The 20,895-nt window shown below is 36.3% G+C and overlaps 1 protein-coding gene across 1 annotated transcript in view; it reads right to left on the bottom strand.

Annotated features, from left to right (window-relative positions):
* LOC126692195 (uncharacterized) overlaps positions 1-18,043 on the bottom strand; it is a 44,029-nt gene extending 25,986 nt beyond the window's left edge. Inside the window, exons 1-3 of the mRNA XM_050387718.1 lie at positions 17,702-18,043; positions 17,496-17,581; positions 13,813-13,904 (exon numbers count right to left, since the gene is read on the bottom strand). Coding sequence (XP_050243675.1) covers positions 13,813-13,904; positions 17,496-17,581; positions 17,702-18,043 — 520 coding nt within the window. The remainder of the gene's footprint in view (positions 1-13,812; positions 13,905-17,495; positions 17,582-17,701) is intronic.
* Between the last annotated feature and the right edge of the window lie 2,852 nt (positions 18,044-20,895).

The raw sequence follows: 20,895 nt of genomic DNA, 5'->3' as shown, positions 1-20,895 counted from the left end.
GTTTAGGAATAGGTTGTTCGTTGTAAGGACTCAAAAAATAAAGGCTCAAGCTCACTTAAATTAGTGGTACCTTGTCCCTCAATTTAAGTCCAAGCAATAGAATTTTTAATAAAGTGAGTAACTGACTCAAGTGCAATGCTAGGATATGTCCAAGTCTAAGGCTGAAGAGTCCAAAGTAACAGATAAACACAATTTATACGACAGTTTGAGGAAAATATCCTTCTCGGGTAGATTCGAGGATCAATTTCATGTATATATGTTTAGTTCAAGTGCTACAACCCAGGCAATTCACTATTCTTTTTCCTATTCTATTGGTCCTTAGAAATTGTTCATCCCCCTTTTTTCTGGTGGGTTCCCTTCCTTTTGTAGCCTTTCTCCATGCATCTCAGCCCTCTACCTGTACGTCCCCAGGCATTTCTCAAGATACTTGTCCCATCAAGACTCTGTTAAAGGTGGTAAAAGGAGCTGCTAGCTGTGAATTTACTGTTCAGAGGTCATTTCCACATTAATGCAGCTGGTAAGGTTGGTGGAGGGTATTGAATGTGGAGGTGGGAGTTATATCCTTCAGGAAATTTCCTTCCACCATCCTTGTCCTCGTTGCCATCTCTTCTCCTCTCCTTGGGCATTTAAGGGATATCAGTTGTCCTGATTCTCTTACTCTCCTCGGGTAGGTGGAGTTCTCAAAATTCCTTTACCCTTTTTAGCCTAGGTTGGGAAGATCACTCCTCGGTTAAGACTCCTCAGTCCTCGGCCCCACACATTTGTAATTAAAAGAGTCAATTTCATACAAGAAGCCATTTAGGTTTGGTCAAAGGAACGAAATATTTCAGTACTAATTGATACCAGTATACCGTTTCAAGATTATCGCTATTTATATATTTCTATACATATATGTATTTTTGAATTTATTTATATAAGTATGAATTTATTAATTTTCATGTTTATCAACATAAAATTTTTAATTCAAATATTTTATAAACCTAAATATTAGCCCAAGTACATTAACCCAATTGCTTAAATAAAATTTTAGAAAAAAATTTATTGTATTGGTTGAAGCATCAATGCTAGCCGAAATACTTGAAATATCCCAGGTACAATTCAGTACAACTAGGTATTTTATTTGGTACATTTTGAAAGAATACCAGTACAGTTTAATGGTTGATACAATATATTTCCTCAGTACGATCAGTACCAGTACAGTAGTGACTTCCTTGTTCATACCATAATTATGTTTTCATAGACATTTTTGGTTTCTTTGGAGATTTGGTGATGAGTTGCCTACATGATACTTGAAATCTTAGGTAGACAAGACAATAAAGAAACAAATTATATTTTTTAGAAAACACTATGTGGATTCAAATACGACAGCCACTATTAACAAGACTAGCATCCTCTCTATTTTAAATGGTTTCATTTACAAAATTATGAATGTGTGTTGGTTATTGGGTGCATTGAGGGAAAAAATTTCAACCAAACTGTCATCGGTGGATTGGAAAATTTTCAAACTGCCACTAACCTATCAACCTCCAAAACAGCAAGTTGATCTAAAGTTTAGGCAATTTCAACTCGGAGAGTTAATTTTAATTGTGTTCTATACTAAACTTTAAAAATTAGTTTAACTTTTAATGATAAATTTAATAAGTTGTATATCCTCTATACCCTATAAACTATTGAAGAAAATTATAGGAAGCGACCCAATTTTGATAGATCAAAATACATACATCTTAAGCTATTAGTACATTCTAATTTGAAAAAAAAAAAAAAAATTAGAGTATCATATCCATTTCACTACGTATGCTTACGAATCTGTTGGGCAAGTATATCATTTATTTTTCATATTTGCATATGTCAATCATGGTGTCATATAAAATAAAAAAAAATTGATATAAGATAAAGGCAAGTTTGGTTGGATTTTGGTAGTTTAAAAGAGAAAAAAGAACACTCAATCTGCCACCTGACTCAACAAGCCACTTTAATAGTTGAACTCACCTAACCTACTTAAAAATCAATATCGTATCCATGTGGATCAATGCAAGATAGAGTGGGTCAGATAATTTTGGCAAATTAAACAGGTTTATGCATAGACCTATACAAAACTAAAGGAGTATCCATAGCCATGTCACTTACAATTTTAAATTATGTGTTAGCATGTATAAAAGTAGGTATAAAATCTAAAATCTAATCGTAAAATAGACTTTCTCTATTTCATTTTAAAAGATAAAGATCCTTGTCCTCAAGTAATGATGGTGATAAGGGTAATTTTGGAAAGGTATCAAACTCGTTCGTAAAGGATGAAACCGTCGGGTTTAATAAACTCGTCAGCCTCGCCATGCATTAAATAGAGGAGACGACGTCTGCACACCCAAAGCCGACGACTCTGATCTTGACCCGTTGACTCGTCTTCAGGCAGTCGAGTATTTTGGAACCGTCAACTTGAACGTCCCCACAAGATGGGAAGCCGACGGGATTAAGCTGAAGGGAACAAGGAAGCTCCTGACGAGTCCAACATGACTTTGCTTGGACTCCACGAATTGGTATAAATGGAAACATCTTATGCCCCACGAATAACCCTAATTAAGAAGATTTCTACAAGGAAAGAGTCCCATAAGATACGTGCATTAATGAGAATCTTCTCTACAAGGAAAGATCTTCTCCACCAAGGAATGGGTGTTGAAAGCTCGAAATGTGTAAAAACACAAGAGTTTGTTTAGACCCCCAATTCAAATTACGGCTTGGTTGATTTTACACTAACTTAATACCAAGTGCAGAATAGTGTAAAAGCAAGCATACAAGCAAGGAAGCTACTCTAATCCATATTTAAAGCAACACAGTAGTAAAATGAAATGAACAAGAGTAGGGAAGAGAGATGCAAACACAGATAACACCGAGACGTGTTATCAAAGAGGAAACTGAAGAACTCGGCGAAAAACCTCTCCGCCGCCCTCCAAGCGGTAATCGATCTACTAGACAATTAGTTGGGATACATGGGTAAGCAAGAGACCCTCCAAGCCTAATCTACCCTCTATACCTAAGCCCTCCAAGCTCCTACTCTAACAAGGCTTCTCAAAACCATGTCTTGTCTAGCTCTCCAGATCCTGCAACAAGCTCCACATTTCATTTGCCATCCTTGGCTTCTTCCAATGTTTCCCAGCATCACCAAAACCTCACTGGACACTCTCAAAAGGTGTGGTAAGTGTTTGGGCTATTGACCTCTCAATGGTATAAAAATGGAGAGGTAGGAGATGAGGAAATTTCACAAACAAATGTGTAGAGAATTGTTGGTAAAACAATTTCTAACTCTCAAGTGTTTTAGTTAGGGTTTTCTCTCAGAAGCTCTCCTTCACATTTGTGGGTAATATGGGTATATATAGTGAGGGTATAGAAAGTGTGTATCAGACAGTATAGACTGGCAGAACAGAATGTCTCGTGAGAAGGCCTTACCTGCGAGATACTTACAAGACATAGCTGTCTCCATCTGTACAGACTCTTCACATTCCAGTCATGTGCAAGGCACATGCTTCACTTCGCGGGAAGCTTAGTCGCGAGATACCCGTGAGAAGTCTTCTGTCTTCACTTGCTTAAGTCGTCACACTCTCTCCCTAGCACACAACCCTTACAATCAAATCCCACAATAAATACAGGGTACACAAGATTGAAAATAATTACAATCAAATTTGGCACAGAATAAAAGCCAACAAAATACAAATTTGTAAATCACAACTTTACAGTTGTCAACTCTACACTACTATAAAAACCCTAAAATCCTCACAAACCATGGTACGCATAATTCATCTCAGCTTTTGCACTCTAGAGTTGTGACCAATTCTCTAACTTGACTGTCGGAGGGTATTTGGCTAGTGCCACACTGGTACTCTTCGTAGGTTCATCTTTTTCTCTCTGTGTTGTGCAGGTCTTGCTTGGAGCACATGAGGACCATGTAGCTTGCTAATGATTTTCGGCATCATCAGATGGTCTCCTTTAACAATACCTGCAAAAGGATAAGTGTTAGGCTTCCAGGAGAAGAAGATGAAGGTGATGAAGGAGAGGCTGCTCCAATGGAGACTGAAGCAGAGGCAGCAGGGCTTGCATCAACTTCAACACCTAGGAGAAGTGGCAAAAGACACAGAGCTTCAACCTCTGCAGACACACCTCCAGATGCTTTCCAGATCATTCTGGAAAGGCTTGATGGGATCAGGGCAGTCCAAACTGAGCATTCTGACAGGATGAGAGCCATGCAAGACCAGATTGATGTCTTGGCTGCTACACTTGACAGCTTCACAACTCAGCATGACAAGTGACCCTTTGGCCATTCCATGTCAAAAAGGGGGAGAAAGTTCATTGATGATTGAGAAGCAGAAAAGCAGCTCTTAAGGGGGAGTAATTAGTTGAGGGGGAGTAATGTGTTTATATATGTTTATGATTTGGGTATTTTAGTGTTTTTATGGTTTTTGATACACTGTGTTTTGGTGTATAACTGTTTCTAATTCTTTTGATATACTCTTGGTTTAAACTTTAATATATGTTTGATGATGTTTTTCAGGATATTCTGTATTTGTACCCATATGCTTTTGTAAGCTTTTAGGGTTAATGTTTTTATGCATAGTTTGTAGGCTTTATGGTATGTACCTTGCTTAAGTGCAGCCTTTATGCTATGTTGAAATCAGTACCTTAATCTAAATGTTCTGCATTTTGGTTTATGTACTGTCACTCTTGTGCCCTTGTAGGATTGTTCCTAGATGCATATGCCTTGTGTGCTATGCATTGGTTGAGTGTTGAGCATACAAGTGTCTTGCCTTGTGCTTGTTAACTTGTATGTCCTTGTGTTCATTCCAAGTGTGAATGAGCACTGTGATCACTACCTTGTGGTGTTCACTTGGTTGATCAAGCCATGGTTTGTTTATTAACTCCATCTTTGCTTGATCTCTTATTGCCTGTTTCATATGCATTTATAATTTTCTGCTTACAATGATCATGGTGTATTGTTGTGTTTCAGGAGTTTATGTTCATATGATTCAAGTGCTTCACAGCTTCTAGAGTTAGGTGTGAGTGAGTTTTGTTCAACTGTTCCCAACTCACATGTTAAGTCTAGAGTCTGTTTTAGGGTTTTGTCACGGAATAGCCAAAGGGGGAGATTGTAAGGTTGAATTTATTCAACCATCTAATTGGCTTTATTCCGTGCCAAATTTGCTTGTAATTCAGCAATTAGTAACCCTGTATTTAGGTGGGATTGTTGTAAGGGTAGTGAGTGAGATAGTGTGAAGATTGCTCAAGAGTGTGCAAGAAAACAGAGTGTCGCGGCTGGGACTCGCGGGTGGACTCGCGGCTGCAAGTTGCCAGAAGCTGCACACGTGCCAAGCATGCTGGAAGATGAACAGTCATGCTAGCTGGAGCACTACAGGACAAAACAGGACAACTGGCCATACGGTTAACTCGCGACTGGAACTCGCGACTTAGTCAAGCCGCGAGGTCAAGCCGCGAGCCACCCCTGTTTTGGAAAAACCTGACGTTTCACATTCCTCTTCACTCCAGTATAAATACCCTTTTAACCCACGATTGAAAGAGAGCTTCCAGAGAGAATTTTGAGAGAGAAACCCTAAAGAAAAACCAGATTGTTTCACCCACAATCTCTACCTTAGAGTCTCATCAAATTCCCTCACTCTCTTCCTCTCCATTGTCAAATCCTTGAGAGGCATTATACCAAACCTGGTTCTCACCATTATCATCTCTGTGAGACAGACGTTTGGAGTTCTGGGAAGCAGTTAGGAAGGAGCCAATCTTCATTGGTTGATGCTACGGTGTAGTAGCGGAATCCGGAAAGCTAGAAAAGAAAAAGGTTCGGCGCAACCTCGTTGGAGCAAGAAGCTTGGAGGGCTTAGGTGCATCGGGTAGATTAGGCTTGGAGGGTCTATTGCTGTCCTTGTATCCCAACTGTATTTTCTAGTGGATTGATTACCGCTTGGAGGGCGGCGGAGAGGTTTTTCGCCGAGGTCTTCGGTTTCCTCTTCGATAACATATCTGGTGTTATCTCTGTGTTTGCATCTTCCTTCCTCTCTATCTCTGCCTTTACATTATCTGCTGTGGTTTATTTTGTTATGGCTTAGATAGTTGTTTAACCAATTCCAGATTATAGCATATGTTAAGTTTCCGCACACTAGTTGTTTGACATATTGCTTGTGTTGGTTAAGTTGGTTTTTGGGGGTCTAAACGTTCAAAAGTGTTTTTGTACACGTTTTTGAACTTTCAGTATCCGTATGGAAGGTACAATCTACGAATACAAGAATTATGGAAAGTTTATAAAAGATGATTATCAACATAAAATACCTTAATGACTTGGATTGTAAGGTTATCATAAATGAGGATAATTTCACTATGTGTATTACACCCTCCTCTCTTAGACTCCACACGCGACTTTCTTTCGACCTATTTTTCTCCCTCTAAATTGTCATTGTCGATCTCTTTGTGAGCTTTTGAAAGTGACACCCTCACATTTTTACAAAAAAATTGAGTCTTCTCGTCCCGAGGTGCTCAAGAGCTAGCTTTACTTCATTTTCAACATGCTTTGAAGCATCTTAGTCCCACATTATGCATTTACAACATTAACAGCTTGCGAGCCTACAGGTTAAGCGTGCACCTTGATGCTTGAGCTCAGCTTGTTTAGTAAAACGAAACATGCCATGCAATAAACTTAAGTTTGACTCATTTGTATTAGCAAGCAAATCTAATCGATTTGCTAATTGAGCTTTGATCGAGAAACTGCATTAACAGTTAAGCTCATTTATATTTGGATGGAAGGTGCAATCTACAAATTCTCTGTGACTTTCCTTTAGCTCATTTTTCTCCCTCCAAATCATCATTTGCAATTTCGTTGTGAACTCCAGAAAGCGAGTCTATACAACCATAGGGGCTGAAGAGCTTTTCTTCATTTTCAACATTGGCTTTGAAGCATCTTAGTCCCACATTATACATTTACAACATTAATGACTTGCAAACCTATGATTTAAGTGCGCGTTTGGCATTGGCTTAAAAGACCAGTTTTTTTTACTATTCAGCTTATTTTTACTACTATTCATGAGTCTCATTTCATTTTTTGATACTATTCATGAACCTTACTTTACTGTTTTAGCTACGTTTTAGCTTTATCTATAGTACTTTCAGTAAAAACTTTTCAGTTTCAATTAAGGGTCTGTTTGGAATTCGTTTATTTTACTGAAATTGAAATTTTTTTACTGAAAATACTGTAAATAAGAGTAAAAGTTAGCTGAAATATTACAGTAAGACTCATAAATAATACCAAAAAATCCAATGGAGCCCATGAATAGTAACATAAGCTGAATAATAAAATAATATGACTTTTTTTTAATTTGAAACTAAACGCACAATAAATAAGCTGTTCCCAAACAGACTATAAGCATCTTTATGCTTGAGCTCAACTCATTTATAAAAATGAAATGAGCCATGCAGTAAGCTCAAGCTTGACTCATTTGTATTAGCAAGCAAACCCAATCGTCTGCTGATTGAGTTTTGACCAAGTCATTGCATAAAAAATTCAGCTTATTTATATATGTATAGAAGGTACCATCTACAAATAGAAGAATTATGGAAAGTTTATAAAAGATGATCGTGAACATAATATACCTTAATGACTTGGATTATAAGATTATCATGAATATAGGAAAATTTCAGGTGTATTCAGTTTCTTTGGTTCCGATGGTTACTACAAGACATGGGCATTTCATTACCTTTTGTCACTGTCGTGCACTGTAATAATATGAGTCCTATTTGGTTCACTCATAATAGCGTTTTTCATGAGCGGACCAATCACTTTAAGATTGACTATCATCTCGTTCGACACTACTTCTTATCAAGCAAGACCTTTGTTTGTTTTCTCTTAGGATTAGCTTAGTGACATCTTCACCAAATCCCATCCACTAGGCCGTTTCCATGATCTTGAATCCAAATTCAAGTTGGCTTATCAAAATCGTTTTGAGTTTGAGGGGCTATTAGAATTACTATTATTCTCGTACTTTTTGTACTAGTCATATTAGATTTAGAGTTAGCAGTCAAGAACCTTAAAGCTCAAATGGTTGACAATGACACTGACCATAATATTTCCAAATGAGAAATCCAGTACTAGTCCCCTCAAAGTTCAGTAGTCCTACGACTTGGTGGTACATATTTAATTTAATTGATCAACACAATAAGTATACCTTCTCATAATTCTCTTTTTACACTTTGAGGTAAATCTGGAGTTCTTCCTCTCTTTTATAAGCACTCCAAAATTATATTTTTAACCGCAATATAGCGAAAAGTAGGTAGGATAAAAAGTATGTCTTATCCAACTCCAAGGGAATTGGAGTAATTAATGGGTAAAATATTAGTAAATCATACTATAATCTTGAGACAAATTAAACCAAACAGAAAGAATAGGAAAATATTTTTATGGTGAGAAGAAAATTGAAAAGCATAAGGTAGCAGAGGATGAAGCTATTTCTGGTGATGAAGATGGAGAACCTTCAGATGCTCTTAAGACTTGCAAAAGGCAAGATGAAAACGGTGTCGTCATAATAAGAAGTCATACGCACCGTATCACTAAAACTCAAAACACTGTCGTTTGGCTTTAGGTTGTTTATAACTCCATGTAAAACGCAGCGTTTTATTAACTCAGTTATTAGGCCTAAATGTAGTTGTGTTCACACGTGTTAGTGGTGGTTAATCTGTTATCATTGCCTCCATGATTTGTGCTCTCTCTCTGATTATGTATAAAGGCTTAGCACAGCTCAGTAATGTAGTAAGTTGGTTTTTCATTACAGAAATAATAGAAGTTTCTTTTCCTTCAATCAATTTCTCTCTATTTTCTTGTTTCTTTGTTCATGGTATTAGAGCTTTGCTTCCATGGCATCTGTAAACACAAATTCATCTTCAACCTCATCTTCTACTTCAACCACAGTACCTACAATGGTTAATCCCGTCACTCAAATCAATCCCTCACTATTACTACTGTTAAATATGTCATCCATGGTGACTGTCAAACTAGATTTCTCAAATTACATTGTTTGGAAGCATCAAATAGAGGAAATTTTGGAGACTTACTCTATGATTGATGCTATTGATGAAACTACTGTAGCACCAGATCAGTTCTTGAAGGATTCCTCAGGTAATTTTACCACAAATATCAATCCTGCTTTTCTTACTTGGAAGAATCGTGAACAGGCCTTGTTCACATTTCTCAACTCCACACTTTCTCCTTCTATTCTTGCTATTACAGTAGGACAGAAATCTGGTAGAGGTGTTAGGAAAGTTCTGGAAAAACGATTTGCTTCAATTTCTAGGTCTAGTGTGATGAGCCTTAGAAATGAATTGAATGTAGTTAAGAAAGGATCTCATTCCATTGATGTGTATTTCCGAAAAATCAAACAGATTCATGACAGACTTGCTGCTGTGTCAATTGTTCTTGATGATGAAGAGTTGCTTCATATTGCTCTTGATGGTCTGCCATCAAAGTATGATTCATTTAGTTCTGCTATAAGAACTCGTAGTGATGTTATTTCCATTGAAGAACTGAATACTCTTCTTAATGCTAAAGAAAGGGCTATTAAGAAGAGATCTAGTCTAGTTGATACTACATCCATGGCAATGGCTGCAAATTATCAATCTAAAGGGTTTCATAGAGGTAGAGGTAGGCACAATAATCAAAGAGGCCGTGGAGGTGGAGGTGGAGGTAGAGGAAATTTCAGTGGTGTTCCTCAAATGGTTCTTTCAATCCCACTTTACCTCAGTTTAATCAACCTTAATCTGGTCAGGCTAGATCTCCAAGATTTCAGCATGGTTTTCAGGGGCAAAATCAGAGACCACGGTGTCAAATATGTGGAAAGAATGGACATGGAGCTCTTGATTGTTATCACAGGATGGATTTCTCTTTTCAAGGCAAGCATGCTCCATCAAAGCTTGCTACAATGGTGGCTAATTCTGCTCAGGTTCATGGAGTTAATGGTTGGCTTACAGACACTAGTTGTTCTAATCATGTGACATCTAATCTTGCTTATCTTTCCTTGCAACAACACCCTACTTCAGGTATTGAAACTGTGACTGTTGGAAATGGCCAAGAGTTGCCTATTACTCATATTGGCAATGGTGAGTTGTGTACTTCTTCTCATACTTTTAAGCTTGATGGTATACTTAGGATTCCTAACCTTTCTTCCAATCTTTTGTCTGTTCATAAGCTTTGTTTACAAAACAATTCTTTCTGTTATTTTGATGCTTATAAATTCTCTATTCAGGATTTAATTTCAGGGAAGATTTTTTATGAAGGATTGAGTAAATATGGTGTTTACCCTATTCCTGCACCATCAACCCTGTCCTCAAATTCATCCACTTCCACTGCTTACACTACCTCTCAAGTTCATCCTACTTCATCTGCTTTATCTTCAGCTACATCTGCTCAAATTTCCCTTTGGCACAAAAGGCTTAGACATCCTAGTGCAAAACTTCTCCATTCTGCTATCCAATCTATAAATCTTGCTTTTACTTTCAATAAGGTTGATGAGTGTTGCTCTTCTTGTACTTCTTGTATTAGTGCTAAGATGCACAGATTTCCTTTGAATAAACATAATATTCAATCCAATTCTATGCTTCAAATTGTGTACTCTGATGTATGGGGTCCTGCTCCCATTTCTTCTTTATTTGGTTACTCTTACTATGTGGTATTCATTGATGATTACACTAGATATACCTGGTTCTTCTTACTCAAACAAAAATCTGAGTTGTTTGCTGTGTTTAAGCACTTTAAAAATCTAGTTGAGACTCAATATTCTGCTAAAATCAAAGTTCTTAGGTCTGATAATGGCAAGGAATATCTTAGTTCTCAATTTCAACAATTTTGTTCTGATAATGGCATTGTTCACCAGACTTCTTGTCCTTATGTCCCTCAACAAAATGGTGTTTCAGAAAGGAAACACAAGCACATTGTGGAGACTGGTTTAGCTTTGTTGTATCAGTCTCACTTACCTTTAAATTTTTGGTCCTATGCCTTTTCCACCGCATCCTTTTCTCATTAATAGGCTGCCATCATCTGTTCTTGGCTTTATCTCTCCTTGGGAGATGGTCAATTCTGTTTCTCCACCTCAATCAACTCTTAGGTCATTTGGTTGTGCCTGCTATCCCTATCTTAGACCCTACAACAAACATATACTTCAGCTTAGGTCTGTTGAGTGTGTGTTTCTCGGGTATCCCCCATTATCCAAAGGTTATTTGTGTTTAGACCCTACTAACAATAAAATTTACACTACTTGCTATGCTTTGTTCAATGTAAGTGTCTTTCCCTTTGTTGATAGGCCTAATCTCAATGCTCCCAATGTTCCTTTTTCTACTCCTATTTTAGATTCTGCCTGGTTTTCTGTCAATAGTCCAATGTCTAGTCCTTCTTCTTCTTCTGCTGCTCCTTCCTCTTCTTCTTTGTCCACCTTTCCTAATTGTTTTCCTTTAACTCTTCTTAAATCTGACTCATGTACTCCTGCTTCCCATTTAGCTTCTCCTTCCTCTTCATCTTCTTCTGGTCCTTCCTCTATTCCTGCCTTCCCTTTGTTTGCCTCTTCTGAGTCATCCTCTTCTATTCCTGTCAATAATCACTCCATGGTTACAAGGTCCTAACTAGGTATCCACGAGCCAAAGGTTCTTAAGGTCAGTGCTGATTACACAACTCAGGAACCTCCATCCTTTGTTGTTGCTGTCAAGCATCCTCAATGGAGGGCTGCTATGGATTCTGAGTTTAATTCTTTACTGAAGCAGCAGACTTGGTCTCTTGTTCCACCTCCTAAAGACAAGAATGTTGTCACTTGTAAGTGGGTTTATAAGGTTAAAAGACACAGTGATGGTTCTATTGCCAAGTATAAGGCTAGGCTTGTGGCTATGGGGTACCTTCAGCAGTATGGGTTGGATTATGAGGAAACTTTTAGCCCTGTGGTTAAGCCTACCACTGTCAGATTGCTACTTGCTCTTGCTGTGAACTATGGTTGGTCTCTGAGGCAATTGGATGTAAGCAATGCCTTCCTTCATGGCATTCTCAAGGAGGAAGTTTATATGGCTCAACCACAAGGCTATGAGGATAAGTTCTATCCTAATCATGTTTTCCATCTACATAAGGCTTTGTATGGACTGAAACAGGCTCCAAGGGCCTGGTTTGAGAGATTTAGCTCTCAGTTGCTTCATCTTGGTTTTGTTGCTTCTGGTGCTAATGGGAATTTATTCATATATAACCATGATTCTCATTTAGTCTTTCTATTGCTTTATGTGGATGATATCATAGTTACTGGTAATCATGCTGCCTTTATTACATCTCTTCTTGTTGTTTTGGGCACTGATTTTGAACTTAAGGACTTAGGCAGATTGCATTATTTCTTGGGGCTTCAAATAGACTATACTCCTAGTGGTCTCTTTGTTCATCAGACTAAGTATACCTTGGATTTACTTCATAAGTTTTCCATGTCTGGCTGCAAACCTTGCAAGACTCCTTGCTCTCCTAATGCTCATCTTCTTGCCAATGATAGTCCTTTGCTACAAGACCCTACAATTTATAGAAGCATGGTGGGTGCTTTATAGTATCTGACTTTCACCAGGCCTGACATTTCTTTTGCAGTCCAACAGGCTTGTCAATTCATTGGTCGTCCTACTTCTAATCATCTTCAGGCAGCTAAGAGGACTTTAAGGTATTTACAAGGTTCTATTCATCAAGGAAGGCCTTTACACCTGGTCCATTGACCCTTTCTGCCTATAGTGATGTAGACTGGGCTGGTAATCCTATGGATAGGAAGTCTATATCTGGTATTTTGGTGTTTCTTGGTAATTCTCCAATTACCTGGTCTGCTAAGAAGCAATCTACAGTCTCTCGTTCTTCCACTGAGGCAGAATATAGAGCTCTTGCTTATTGTGCTGCTGAGCTTTGTTGGATTAGAATGCTTCTCAAGGATTTTGGTGTTTTTCTTTCTAATCCTCCTGTTTTGTGGTGTGCTAATGTATCAGCCCTTGCTATTGCTTCTAAAACAGTCTTTCATGCTCGTACCAAGCATATAGAAGTGGACTTCCATTTTGTTCGTGAGAGGGTTTTGAGGCATGATCTTCAAGTTCAGTTTGTTGCCTCTCAAGATCAATTGGCTGATATTCTAACTAAGGGCCTGGCTTCTCCTCGTTTCCAGTGGCTGGCTTCCAAACTCATGTGGCAATTCCCCATGAGCTTGAGGGGGGATGAAACACATAAGGTAGCAAAGGATGAAGCTATTTTTGGTGATGAAGATGGAGAACCTTCAGAACCTTCAGATGCTCTTAGACTTGCAAAAGGCAAGATGAAAACGGTGTCGTCATAAGAAGAAGTCATACACACCGTATCACTAAAACTCAAAACACTGTCGTTTGGCTTTAGGTTGTTTATAACTCCATGTAAAATGCAGCGTTTTATTAACTCAGTTATTAGGCCTAAATGTAGTTGTGTTCACACATGTTAGTGGTGGTTAATCTGTTATAACGACCTCCATGATTTGCGCTCTCTCTCTCTCTCTCTCTTTGATTATGTATAAAGGCTTAGCACAGCTCAGTAATGTAGTAAGTTGGTTTTTCATTACAAAAATAATAGAAGTTTCTTTTCCCTCAATCAATTCTCTCTGTTTTCTTGTTTCTTTGTTTCTTTGTTCAAAAATAAAGAGATGCAAATAATGTTCTAAGCCTAGCTAGCATGGAAAGCTGGGATGCGTTCATAACTATTTTGTATTACACAAACATTTGAGAAAAGGAAGAAGGCCCCCGCAAGAGATGAAAATTACATACCTTGGAGGGGTAATGATAATGGGTGATAAGTGAGGAAACATGCAGATAATTCCTTCACAATTTTTGTCGTTGGTATCGGATAGATAGGATACCTAATAAACAATGGAGACCATTTTTAAATTGTTAGTCATATTCATACCTTCCTTTGAAACGTTAACGCACGTTCAACAAAGAGTATATTATAAGGTGCACAATGGGTGTGTCGCATGGAATATCGGTTTTATAGTACTCCTAGGAAAAAAATAATAATAAACAAATTAATTTTCAACATGCAATGTATGGGCAAATCATTTTAATTGTTATCGTGAGCTTCCTGATTCCTATTTGAGTCAGTTGCCATTTCACTCCATGTGCGACCAGCAGTCACACTTGGTTAAGATCATTGTTAATATATATATATATATATATATATATTGGACTCTTTGTAAAACCTTCAAACCGTAGCCTTTGTAATTTGAAAGAAATTTGGTGCGCCTGGGGTTTGAGTTTGTGATAGTCTATGCTAGCTTTGTAATCTTCCTATTTTATGGGTGAAAGTTTCAATTCTCTTTGACGTTGCTCGTCAAAGTAAGCCTATACCCGAATCACAGTCTTAATTATCAACTATGGTGTTTGAAACTTTGAATTTTATCTTGCACAAGACACCTTCATTATTCTTATCTAAGGCTATGCATTGGGGGTAACATATTATAGGTTGTGGTCCGTGAATTCAACATCTTCAAGTAAAATTATCATCAATCATCATCGATTGAAAATTAAACGAGTCTTCTACTCTTGACCACTAAAAAAGATAAGAAGAAGCTTGATATAGTCAAAGACAATGATGTTAGCAAGCTTGTGGATTTAAAGTTAAAACAACTGACAAAGTGCATGAAAACACTATAATTTGTTAGGTCTATATGTATTAGTGTTGTTAAACCATGTCAAATTGTTAGTTATGTTGTGACTTAAAGGTATAATTCAAGATCAAAACAAAAACCCAAACATTAGCTCAAGAAAGCAAAGTTTCTATGATATCAACAACAACCTTGATAGCAACATCAATCGATCGAGCTTGATAGCAACCTCTACTTATTGAGACTTGCACAAACCCGCTTTGCAAAAAGCCCAATAGCTTGTATGTTTCATCCCTAATTTGAGAGCTACTTATTAGAATATAAAATAGAAATTTTAAGTTGATAAGAGAGATTATTTAGAGGAGAGAGCCATGTTTGTGAGCCTAGGGTTTTGTAACCAAGGTTCTCAATTTCAACATACTAGAGATATTAAAGCAAATTTGAAGGTCAGCTAGTGAAAAAGTTGAAGCCATAACACATACCATATACTCGTTGTGAAGATTACCTTCAAGAGGTTCTTAGAGTTGGTCGGAAGTTTTGATCGTGATCATGCGTGTCATTTGTGAAAGCAATTCATATGGTTGAAGAATCTAAGTATTCTAGTGCAATGAAGGGTTTTAATTTCTCTTTAAGTTCTCTATGAGTCAGTTGAGGCTAAGAAAATGTTTTTCCTTGATTGTAAAACTTTTCATATCATATTGAATTTGCTTCACTGGGAAAGGTTCCTCCCATAGTGAATTTTTACTTGAATATTTTTTCTTAGATTTTCCACTTCAGCCACCATATTGTTTTCTCCTTTTGATTAGTTTTGTGTGATTGGTGACACATTATTCAAGTTACCTTTACATGCTTCATCTGTTTCTATTCAAATTGATATTTGGTATAATTGGACTAATATAACCACTTGGTTAATTCATTATGAAATTGACAACCACCGTCTAAAAACTTAACATAGTTCAACCCATTCAAGATGAGATGCATGATTCTTCGGACAAGGTACTCCATTAACAACACACATTAAGCTTTCAACCACTTTGTCATTGTTGTGTGAGGAGGAGAAGTAGCACGTCTCGCATTCCTTATGCTTGCATGTGCAGTTGATACCATGACGTATGTTATGTTTTGCACTCATTTAGATAGTTCGCATGTTTTTTAGTGTAGTACAGATATTCTAGTAATAGTAATTGTGTTTTGGATTTGAAAACCCTGATTTCGTTGGTGACTTAAATAAGAGGAAATTTCTAACATGTCAGTTTTTTTTACACTTTTTAGTTACGCTATCAATTGGAAGATGATATTAAAGTCAATTTTTGCTTTGTTTACCACATAAACAGATTATATGGTAGCAGCAAAGGTAGTGAAAGAAGTTATTTGGTTGAAAGATTTGGTTTGCAGCATAGTGAGACTATTGTGTTTTGTGATGGTCAAAGCACCATACATTTGATTAAAAATCATATGTATCATGAGAGAGACAAGCGCATTGATATTGGATACCATTTCATTCACAAGATTATATCTCAAGAAAATGCTGTAGTCACAAAAGTTGCTACAGTAGATAATTTAGCAAATATATGACTAAACCAATTCCTTACATTGGCAGCTTTAGAAATTTTTTCTAGGGGGTCATTAAGAAACTTAAATTAAAATAAAAAATAAAAAAGAACTTAAATATATTGAGTTGTCGAAAAAAAAACATACACACAAATACATGAAGTTTTACAATTTCCTTTTACGAGTTTTTTTATTTTGAAATCTTCTCATGATAGTTTATTATTAGTTGTTATTATCTATTGTTAATGTAAGTATAACCATTTTATTTTGTTAATTTTGTATAACATTTTTGTTTACATGCAATTGTAGTTATATATTTGTCATTTTTTTATAAAAATATTTTAAACTAAATGACAAAACTTAACTACACTTGCACTATATAATTATTAACTTACACAACCACACTCATCCATACATAAATAATATACTAAGTTGTTGTTTGATTGTGGGATCGATAAGTTGATATGTGACCAGGGTGTGCAAAATTATTTTTATGAATAAATTAAATTAGTAAAGCAATATTTTATATATATTAATTGAACCCCTAAAGTGTATGTGCAGCCGCCCCTGATTCCTTTACACAAGTTTAACCATTGCTTAGACTTAGCTCATAGAGGTTTTGATGCAGGCGTTAAAGGAGTTTAACCTTTCGAATCAAGTTTCGGTGAAAATTTTGTTGAGATATGTTGTATAAGGTGTCACAGCACACCCATGAAAAGCTAGTCACTCTTATTCAACTTTGTATTTGATTCCTACGTTTTTTTTTTTTCCGTTCCGTATGAAGCAACAAATTTGATTTTGTCACTCTTGGTTAAGACTCTAGGTACTATATATATGTGAGCTCCTTTCAAGCAGTAGCCTTTGTAAATAGAGGGGGTGGTTTGAATTTTTTTTTTTTTTTAATTAGTAAAACTTTCTTTTTAACACCACCTGTGGACATAAGTTAAAGACCGAACCATATGAATGTTTGTATTCTTTGTGTGGTTGTTTTGTCCCATTTCTATATTCCTATTTCACATAAATCTATTATAATTAAAGAACTCACAATAAATTAGTATTAAAGCTTTTGATATTTGCTAAAAGTAGTCAGTTTCTTACGTGTTTGCATTTTATCCTACACTAATACTAATAGTAGGCCCCTACATCTTTCTTGTTTTTTTTTTTTTTGGAGGACCCTACATCTTTCTAATCTAAGCAACTCCCAAAGATAAATCATGTTAACAGGAAAAAAGATATTTCCTTATAGCAATTTTAACTTAAAGAAGAAAAAAGCTAGGAATGATGAATTGTACATACCAAGCAACGGCTATCCAACTATAAGCGGAGAGATCCATGTTGTTGAATGTCGTCAAGCCAGGATGAGCCTCAGCTAATTCATTTATCTGATCAGCAAATATCCCATCATATATAATCAAATATTAGCTAGTGGGAGAAGTACGATATTTATATTGTGGTACTGAGGAATGAGAATAGAGGAATATTTAGATATAATAATAATTTGCCTTTGTAGTCAGCGGAAGTCTATCATAAGGACCTAATGTCTCGTTGAACTGAAAGTAGAGATGACCAAGGCCTTCCATTATTTTGGATTGTCCCTCATGATGATCAACTAGCAGTGTGGTATGTTGTGAAGTCCTAGTTGATGAATTATTATTGCCCACACTCACACTCACTGAGATAGATTCACAAGGTTTTGTAGTATATATCTGGATAGCTGATAGGGAAGGTGCATAGTATTGTACAACACTTTCACCATTGTTCAACAGTATTGGTACAGAAGCCCCATAGAAACTCTTCTCAGCATAGAACTCCCAAACGTCACTCAAGGAGAAACAACCCACCATATCGTTCCCACTACTACCCTCACTTGATTGCCCAAACCCATTTAGTGTACGAGCCTGCGTATATAATATAAATAAGATGTGAGGAATAAAAGAAAATGAGAAAGAAGGGTAACCCTCCAAATAATTAAATGATGTTGCACCAATATATATAGTGTTAATTATTAAACGAAGACAGCTAATTTTATTCATTTGAAAAATTACTTTTTTCCAAATGTTATTTTTGCTATAGCCTGATATTTAAGTGTGCTAGTGCTAATTATGGTTTTAGAAAACATTTATATTTGTTTTTCGCCGCTACTTCTTTTATAATGGTAAAAAGTGAAGCAATTGGTCCTATAAATTTTTTTTTCCATCAGGAGTATGGTAAATGGTGTATGAATATATAAGCCGAGCATTACCAGGGTTACACATAAATGGTATTATGGAAAATAGTATACGGGGGTTGCAATAAATGATGCCATGAAATGGCTACCAATTCATGTGATCCGTTCTCAGCTAGTATTCAGTTTGGGAACATGGAGAGGATAATGGCTTTTTTTGGTGGGATTTTAACAATTGAGTAATTATTAAATATCAGTGTGTTTGGATGACAGGATTTGGGCACATGGATTTGGATTTGGGTGAATAAATTTTAAATGCCCTATTTAAATAGCCAAGAATTTTAAATCTTAAAATCTTTGAATTTGAAATAATTTCTAAACCCCTAAAATTTTAGAAATTCATATGATATACTTAAATATTTATGGACTTTGAATTAATGAATTTCAAATCCATCACATTCAAATTCAAATTCAAGTATCCAAACACAACTTTAGAGTTTGGTGACATTGTGCTTGAAAGTTCAAATATGTGTATAAACACCCTTGAACATTTAGACCCCCAAATTACAACTTAACCAATTCAAGCATTATGTCAAACAACTAGTATGCGGAAAATTAACATAAGCTATAATATGGAATTGGTAAAACTATCTAAGCCAAATTAAAATCACAACCCACAGCAGATAATAAAAAGGCAAAGATAAAAAGAGAAGGAATATGCAAACACAAAGACAACACGCGATGTGTTATCGAAGAGGAAACCGAAGCCCTCGGTGTAAAACCTCTCCGCCGCCCTCCAAGCGGTAAACAATCCATTAGAAAATATAGTTGGGATACATGGACAGCAATAGACCCTCCAAGCCTAATCTACTCAGTGCACCTAAGCCCTCCAAGCTTCTTGCTCCAACGAGGTTGCGCCGAACCTTTTTCTTTTCTAGCTTCCCGGATTCCGCTACTAGACCGTAGCATCAATAATGAAGATTGGTTCCTTCCTAACTGCTTCCCAGAAATCCAAACAGCTCTTTTACAGTGATGAATATGGTGAGAACAAGATTTGGTAAAATGCCTCTCAAGGATTTGACAATGGAGAGGAAGAGAGTTGAGGAATTTGAAGAGACTCTAATGTATAGATTGTTGGTGAATCAATCTTGTTTTTCTTTAGAGTTTCTTTCTCAAAATTCTCTCTGGAAGCTCTCTTACATTTGTGGGTAAAAGGGGTATTTATACTGGAGTGGAAGAGGAATGTGAAACGTCAGGTTTTACAAAACAGGGGTGGCTCGCGGTTTGACCTCGCGACTTGACTAAGTCGCGAGATCCAGTCACGAGATAACCGTATGGCCAGTTGTCCTGTTTTGTCCTGTAGTGCTCCAGCTAGCATGACTGTTCACCTTCCGGCATGCTTGGCACGTGTGCTGCGTTTGGCGGCTTGCAACCGTGAGTCACCAGCGAGGCCAAGCCGCGAGTCTCTGTTTTCTTGCACACTCTTGAGCAAACTTCACTCTATCTCACTCACTACCCTTACAACAAACCCACCTAAATACAGGGTTACTAAATGTTGAAATACAAGCAAATTTGGCACGGAATAAAGCTAATTAGATGGTTGAATAAATTCAACCTTACAGTGCTCCTTTACACCAATAGGTTTTAGTGTATAGGTCGGGTTTGAATTTCAGATTTTTATTCGACGACAAGAAACTTCACTAATTGAACTAATTAAACCCACAATTCTATCTCCATTAAAGTTATTACCTACCAATGATGTCTAAACATGAAAATTTAATGTTTAAGAGTAAATGATGAAACTTTTTCTTATTAGTGTGCTGTGTGCATATGTGAAAATAAGGATCAGAAGTAAACGCTCAAAAAAAAAAAAAAAAAAAAAAACATTCTGGTATATCAAATCAAATCAATCAATCAATCAATATATCACTAAAAGTTGAAGCGTAGCATTTAATGTTGCTACGTTCCCATTAAGCCACGTCAGCAGTCATGTCATTATCAATTTTTTCTCAATTTTTTTATACAATTTTTTAACATTTAAAGTGAATTAAAAACTCTATTATATTACAATCAAAATATCATATTTAATTTATCTTATTTTTAATTATTCTTATTTATTATTAAATTTTCAATTCCATTTTAACTTTTCATATCCCCACTACTCTCTACCTTAACTTTCTTCAACCTTTCTCATTCCATTTCAACTTTTCATATACCCACTACTCTCAATATTAATATTATTCTATCTTTTTATCTTCCTTTATTTTTGACTCTTCTTATTTTTTTATCCTCATGCTATAAAATTGTCATTCTTCCTCTTATTCCATGCATAATTTCTATTTTTCCACACACAAAAGCCTCTCTCTCTCTCTTTCTCTCTCTCTCTCTCTCTCTCTCTCTCTCTCTCTCTCTATATATATATATATATTTTTTTTTTTTCCTTCAATTTTTGGTATATATATATATTTTTAATTTTAGTGTAACAGGTTGACCATCAAAACATACTGATGCAGTATTGAAAGCTCCACCAAA

The sequence above is a fragment of the Quercus robur genome, chromosome 1 (genome assembly GCF_932294415.1).
Source record: "Quercus robur chromosome 1, dhQueRobu3.1, whole genome shotgun sequence".
In the NCBI taxonomy this organism is placed as follows: domain Eukaryota; kingdom Viridiplantae; phylum Streptophyta; class Magnoliopsida; order Fagales; family Fagaceae; genus Quercus; species Quercus robur.
Note: the sequence above shows the minus strand (reverse complement) of the source record. Positions and strands in the feature narration are given on the sequence as shown.